The sequence below is a fragment of the Chanodichthys erythropterus genome, chromosome 16 (genome assembly GCF_024489055.1).
Source record: "Chanodichthys erythropterus isolate Z2021 chromosome 16, ASM2448905v1, whole genome shotgun sequence".
Taxonomy (NCBI): domain Eukaryota; kingdom Metazoa; phylum Chordata; class Actinopteri; order Cypriniformes; family Xenocyprididae; genus Chanodichthys; species Chanodichthys erythropterus.
In genome coordinates this window covers 37119457-37127407 of record NC_090236.1, presented here as the reverse complement: position 1 = coordinate 37127407, position 7951 = coordinate 37119457, and the positions used below count along the sequence as shown (strand labels likewise).

Sequence of the window (7951 nt, the reverse complement as noted above, 5' to 3'; positions counted from 1 at the left end):
ATAAAAATGAAAAACCTTTTCCATGTTTTATTGTCTAACCCATACTCTCATTCTCCCGCTCTTTATCACATACAAACGCACACACATATAGTGCAGACGCACATTAACTTAAACATACACTGAAACTTTATCAATAAAATAATTATGCAATTAAAAAGCACTGTGACATTTCTCAGTTGTGATGTAATAACGGAAGTTCTAAAATGACGATCTGAATTAGCAACGGAGGACTGGGATGAGATGTGTAATAAATACATTTACATACAATATCGTTTTAAGAACAAAAACCTGAAAAAATGTCTTGAAATACAACATCTGAACAATATCTTGTGGTGTGATGACCGAGGAGGAATAAGTTACCTGACGACGGGCCGCTTCGGGTCGTGGCTGCATTACAATCTCGGATAGGCCTATGCATTGTTTTTCTAATAATTCAGCGGCACGTCGTCAGTTATTCCAAAACCTAACGTTAAAATCGGAGTTTGGAGAACACTAACTAACGTTACTGAAATGCCTCACCGATTGTCCACCCACCACAGTCTCACAAAATCCTGGCGGAAACACTGCAATCCGTTCCCAAAAGTCATTAGAAATTAGCATTTAAGTGCTTATATAATATGCATTATTTATATATATTATATATATATATATATATAAACCCCCCTCCCCCCTCCCCCTCCCCCCGGCATTTACTGTCCCCCCCAGTTTCAAAATCGCTCCTACGCCCCTGACATAAATGCTATACAAATGTTAGTGTATGTATATGCATGTATAGAAAACGGACTTCTAAGGCCCTCCCCCCTCAACCCCAATTCTTGTGATCGCAAATAAATGGAAGCAGGCGCAACTGGATAGGTCTGTGTTTTCTTTTTATGTCAATATAAATATCAGTTAGATTTAGCATTATTGACGTGCACTCATGACATAAATTAATACATTACAATTACTGTAACATTTTTTTTTATTGTAATACAGTGTTCAATTGATGCCGGAATCTTAAATCTTTAAGTAAATAACAAACGTTCGCAAGTTTGGATCGTTAAATCTTGAATGACTGTCAACTGTTGAATGAATGAGTGTCACGTCCAGCTTGTTTACATTAAACCGGAAGACGCTCCCACGTTTGACGCAAGGCCTCATGGGGCGTAGGAAACTTGTGGATAGAGGGTATGCATCGACGTCACTTTCCCGCCGAAAACGCGCTCCCTCAGCTAGACTGAGTGGCAAAAGAACAGGCTGCGTAACTGGATTAATAGGAGAAACGGCGAAAACGCGAGCAAAACTAACGATTTACCCTAAAGGTTGGACTCGAAAGTGTTTCTTACAACTTGTCAAATAAACCTAATCCATGGATATTGACATGCAGCCAGGAGTCGTGTTTTCTGACATTTATGTGCCTGATTTGACGCCTGGGAAATAACTTACATAAAGCAAATCTGCCTGTGAATATTTTATATAACTACCGGTAGGTTTAAATATGCTTAATCACTTGTATCAATGTTATATCATCATATTGTCCAGCCCTAAAACTTTTAGTATAGTTTTTGACAGTGTTGTTTATTTAAAAACACCCAATGCATAATATAAGATGGAAAATATTTAATTGATGAGTCGTCAACATAATATATAACAATACAATACGGCATTTTACCTCAAAATCTAACAATTCAACACAAAATGATAACTGCAAATCCGTGTTTCTCTGCTGGAGTCCAGCTGTTTCTGTGAATTGCAGTGATCCATTTGCTTCTTTTTCTGTTGCTTTTTTTGGTTTTTAAATATATACCAGGGTTTGTGTCAAATCTATTTGCACAGTCAGCCGCAAAGCTCTTTCCCGTTTTGAATGTGTTTTGTGTGTTTTTCACGACATTCACGCTGAAAACCAATGCTGCCGCTCAGTCTTTTGCCACTCAGCGTGCGTGACCGCAGTCCTAACGGTCGATGGTGACGTCACGTGCATACCCTCTATTTACTTTATGTAGCCCTGCCACTTTTCAGCGCTGCGCTCGTTTTCTTTTGACTTCCGGTTTGTATTTCCACAGCAATTATGTATTTATGAATGAACTGCTCGTTTCTACTGACATTTGTTAAGACATCTGCTTTAATCATAACAATGCTCATGATAACTTTCATTAACTCTACAACAAGTAAATCCACTTCACCAGCTAATTATTCTTTGACAGTGATGCCATAGAAATATAGGAGCACCTGCAAAAAAGAAAGTTTAAAGACAATATTATAAAGATGGTGGCGCGCTTGTTTCTCTGCCGCATAAGTTCATAAGCCACCTTTCCACTGCACACGACAAACGACAGCCGTTGGACTGCAAGTAATTCATTTCCAATGGAGAGTAGTACGGGGGCATGCGTGGAGCTCCGATCTGCGAATGCGGAAATTTCGGATCTGATTTGAGCTTCGGATGCGTTAAAATATTTGCGGATAGACCGTATGCGACCAGCCGACCGGATATGATGTATTCTAATCAAAACTATAAGTGTGAAGTTAGAATTACCAATATTTTAACACTTTAACGTTATTCTGTAAACATTATTTCTCTAAAATGGTTGTTATTAATGATTATGTAAAAAAAAAGAAAGATATTTTATGATTATTAAATCAATTTTACATATAAGCTCTATAAAATCTACTAGTATGTTTTTATTTTAGATGTTTTGAGGGTAATTTGCTTTGTATGGATATATTCATACATGCCTTACATTTATTAAAATCGTTCAGTTTACCTGGGTTGGAATAAGCCGAGGGTAATGGTTGCTTCACTACCAATTTCAAAGTTCCGTGCGACTGCAGCTATGCGACAGTCGGATGCGAATGTCACGTGCAGTGGAAAGGCGGCTTTATAGTCTTTGATATTAGTCGCAGCGACATCCCAAATAATGTTCTGGCGACGTAACTTTGTGATTCTCATATTCAACGTGGCGACGTTATAGTGGTACATCTCTGGAATGTGATAATTACATGATCAAACCGGCACGTTGTAAAAACGTAACCCACTCGGCTCATATCGGATTTTGGATTTTCCCCACCTCCTTCTAGGAAATAATGTCTGAAATGCCACTCAAAGTCGGATATTCGTTGTGTGAACTCGGGGTACATCGATCAACCCTGACCTCAACGAGACGCGTCATTTGACGTCACTTCCAAGATGTCGGCGCATCCTGCTTCCAATGAATATGAATGTAAAAACAAACCTTAACATTAGATATTAAGTTAATGTAATATTACGTTCGTTTTTTTTTTTTTTGCTTTTCATCAGCTTTTGCCATAATTGACACAAAAACACGATATACTCTCATGGGGTCATGGCGACATCATGTGGTCAACATGTGAATGTGATGTATTGTGACTGGAACGCACTGAGGTCTGAAGTGCGAGATTTAATTTGGGATATTCCCACATCCATCCTCATCTGGAACTCAGCATTAGTCGCAACAACGTCCCAAATAAGGTTCCATTGATGTAACTTTGTGATTCCCATATTCGTCGTGACAATGTTTTAGTACATTGCTGGAACGTGGCAGGTATGTCCTAATCACCAAAATACCATGTTTAATTTTTAAATCTACTTCTCACCTTTACTCCGGGGCATGGAGATGTGCTCGGTCCATAACCTTGAAATCCATGAACTTATAAACATTTCATTCTCTGCTATAAAACTTTATAAATTCTAATTGTTATAGCGAACTGCTTTAGTTAATACATTTACAGATCAATGTTGCCAAGCAGGAAGTTGTATATTTGGCACAGAAATACTCCGTCATACGTTCAACTTTGGCCATGTTTAGCATGAGAATGCTACTAACAGGGAACTGCTTTAGTTAATACATTTAGGGAACTGGGTTAGTTAATACATTTACAGATCAATGTTGCCAAGCAGCCTATGTGATGTGATTGTGTATGATTTGGTAATAGAAGAAAGACTATACATTTACATGAACCCTAATAATTCATTTGTAATCGGACTAGTTGCACAGTCAAATTAAGTCACATGCGCAACCATGTCATTCAAAATGAATTGGCCAACTCAGATTGAAATTTCACTCTGATTGTAAGGGGTGGTTTAAACCTTTTCTAATCTGCTCAATAGGACATGTAAACACTTAATCGGATTAAAAACCAAAACTTGAAAGTGTAAAGCAAGTGCAATGATATAGAAATGATGCATGACGCATGAAATGAACCATTGTTGTTGAATGAATGCAGTGTAATAAATGACTGTAAAATTTAAAGAATAATACAAGAAATTCTGCCCTTTATGATGTGATTCAGGCCATACTTGGAAAAAAATTCAAGAAAATGTCCACAACCAGAAGTTGTATATTTGGCACAGAAATACTCTGTCATACGTCCAACTCGTGTTTTGAAACTTTGGCCATGTTTAGCTTGAGAATGCTACGAACAGTGCAAATAAGTCAGAATGCATGAAATAGCATTATACACCCCCTTTAAGCAAAAATTAGAGTGATCTGATTGTATTGTGAATATCAAGTTTTTTAAAAATGTCTTCCATTTGTTAAACAGCTATTCAAACAAGAAAATAAAAATAATAGAATGTGGATCATTCTTAGACTGTGGCAATGGCATTTTCTCTCAGTTTTACAGTAATGTTAAACAGCCATTAGTCAAACAAGAAAATAACAAGGATCAGGATCATAGTTAACACATACAGTGGTGGTCAGAATTATTGGCACCCTTGGTAAATATGAACAAAGATGACTATAAAAATAGAAATGAATCTGCATTGTTTAGATTTTGATCTTTAATTATATTTTTTATTTTTGCACTACTTTATTTTATTTTGCAATTTATTATTTTTGTTTGCAAAACTTATTTTTTTCCGCTCAATACTTTAATTTTCCTTTGCAATTCTTTACTTATGTTTGCAAAACATTTTTTTTATTGCTCAATTCTTTTTTGTGTTTTGCAAAACTTTATTTTTGTGCAAAACTTTAAGGCATTAATTTGACTCCATAGGTATCCTTCACACATCCCACCATTGCCATGTCATCTGCATATTTTATAAGCATCAAATTTTCATCGTTACAGGTTTTCACAGTTGGCGATATGCTTGCTCCAGTCGGCGTTGACCACATAGCCATTATTGGTTGAGAAATGAACACCAAAAGGCCCAGAATTGCCCACAGATTAGCCATCTCACATAATAAATTAACGAAACAAAACAGAACAAAAAATCTACAAACACTTTCTGCTAATCAAACAAAACAAACATTAGACAGGAGTCCGTGTCACGAGACGCATGAGTAGCGCCCCTCACCCAGGGCCTTCGGACAGCCCTGGTACACACACACATACACACACACATACATTGGGTTTTCACAGAAAACTTTGTTCATTTTTTCCATTTTCAAAAATAAAAACATCACTTATTAGTATTTTCTCATGGGGACCAAAACATGTCCCCACAAGGCCATCTTTAAGGCCATCTAAAATCATCTTTAAGTATACCTGAACCACACAACACACACATAATGCTAAAATGTACTTTCCACGTACTCAATTCTATATTGACTCGCCCTAGTGGACTATAAAATAAACAAAACCCTTCCGACAACAGTCTAAAGTACAAATGTTAACAAACTTTCGCAAGTATTAAAGAACCGCTTTTGCCATTCATATGTGAACTGTGGAATAATCACAGGAATAATTTGAGTGTCTGAAAATAAATGAAAATCAAGACAATGGCCGTTCTGCTGCTGGTTCTGCTGCTCTGTGCTGGGAGCTCCATTGCTCAAGATGTATTGTCAACAACTGCGAACATCATTGCTGAGCTGGAGAAGCTAAAACTCATGGATGGAAGGATACAAAAACTAGAAGAAACACTGACCAAAGTATTGAGTGAGAATGAAGGTAAGGTGAATTTGTATTGTACATGTCATTGTGGAAAATTGATGAACTCTTTTAAAGAAATTACAAATTACACATTTTTAAATTCATTGTTTAGCAACATTGTAACATTATCATATTAATGTGTATTCTGTACAGCTTTGAAAACCGAAGTACGAGATTCACAAAACAAGCTTGAAACTGTCCAAAAAGAGAGTCAAGGCAAGTATAAGGCACATTTAGTTCCCATAGACATTTCACAGATTTAAAATACACATTTTATTACACAAACATTAAAATAACTGAAGAACAGCTTTTGCCATTCATAACTGAATAATGGAATAAGTCAATTGAATGTCACCATGTGGAAATTACTGCAGCTTATATTGAACATGACATCATGAGGAAACTTTACAATTCATACATTCTAACATTATCATATTAATGTGTTTTCTGAACAGCTTTGAAAACCCTAGTACAAGATTCACAATCTAAGATTGAATCTCTCCAAAAAGAGAATGAAGGCAAGTAAAAGGCACATTTTGTTCCCATAGACATTCAATGTTTTAAATGACACATTTTACAATCGATTTACTTATTTCCAGGCAAAAAGGTTGCTTTCTCAGCTGGACTTCTGGATTCTGGAACAGGAAACAGTGGGCCCTTTAGTTATTACAAAACTCTGGAATACAAAAAAGTCTTTAGTAATATTGGAAATGCCTACGACTCAAATACTGGTAAGTACTGTAAAGAGAATAACATTACAGGAATACAGTAACGGCATGTCGTTCTTAAACCTGTTCATATATGATGACATTTTCTGTGCATTACAGGTATTTTCACAGCACCAGTAAGAGGAGTCTATTACTTCAGATTTTACGGTCATTGTCATGGTGGAACCACAATGGCGATCACTCTCATGAAGAATGGTCAAAGCCAGTGCTCTGTTCATTCTGCGCGCCCAGTTAGCAATAGTAACGGCAGCAATGGTGTCATTCTCATACTGGAGATCGGTGACAAGATTTATACACATCTTTGGAAGGACACCTGGGTTTATGATGATCCTGCAAGTTACACTAGTTTCAGTGGCTTTCTGATTTTCCCCTTGTGAACATCTTAATCTTTTGTAACTCGTATCCAGTGCCGGATGTGATGCAAAACAATTTTATGGAACTTAATTGTTCCGGTGTAAGTGAACTGTATCTGAGTAAATAAGAGCAAATAGGGACAACAAAAGGGAGATAATTGTTTATGCTTCTTAGTTACGATATGTTTAAGTCTGGACTTCTTCATACTTCTTAAGTCTGAAAATAAACCAAACATGTCACCAAATTATGATTCATTTGCATGCTTACCTCCAGGTGGTCAGACACCAGCAAAGAATCAGAAAGTCAATGATAAACAGTCAAAATTAGACCTTTAAAGCTCATAGTGTGCAGTTAAATGATCAAATATTAATCATACTTCACATCAAATTAATTTTATTGTTAATATGAATGAATAATAATAATAAAACTAAATTCTCACTACTTATCCTGAAAATCACTGACAGCGTTTTCACTTGATCAAATATCTGCCAAGGTTAACTTTGTTTTAAAAAGCCTGCATGAGTGCCATGAGTGTGAAACTGAAAAACAAAACATTTCATTTAATATTTTATTGAAATTATTTTTTTCCATAGATTTATTCCGAAACAGGGTATAGCTGCATGGGTCCGACGAAAAAATGGCCACGCTTCATACAGATGTCTTTTGTTATTTTACTTGCTCTCTCTCTCTCTCTCTCTCTCTGCAGACACCCTGAAAACTACAAGAAATAAAAAAACATGATTTTCAAATATGCATTTCTTAAGTTTCTCGTGATAATGCCCACTGGTATGCAATTGAATGACGCAACAGAAATACAACAATCCAATGACCAATAATAACACATTACATTACATCAACACAATACACAATATGCAATAAACACAAACCATGTGCGCCTCCCAGACCACATGCAGTTTAAACTATCTTGAGGTTCTGTGGGTGCTTCTCAATATCCCTCCTCGTTTCCTCGCTACTCCGTCCTCCATCCTATGACCCGGAAA

General features: G+C 36.5%; 1 protein-coding gene across 1 annotated transcript; it reads left to right on the top strand.

Moving 5' to 3' along the window:
* The first annotated feature begins 5647 nt into the window (after positions 1-5647).
* On the top strand, positions 5648-7574 carry LOC137003641 (complement C1q-like protein 2). The gene is made up of 5 exons (XM_067363856.1): positions 5648-5886; positions 6022-6084; positions 6324-6386; positions 6468-6599; positions 6696-7574. Exons 1-5 carry the CDS (start codon positions 5703-5705, stop codon positions 6971-6973), a joined length of 720 nt encoding a protein of 239 aa, XP_067219957.1. The 5' UTR covers positions 5648-5702; the 3' UTR covers positions 6974-7574.
* The last annotated feature ends 377 nt before the right edge of the window (positions 7575-7951 follow it).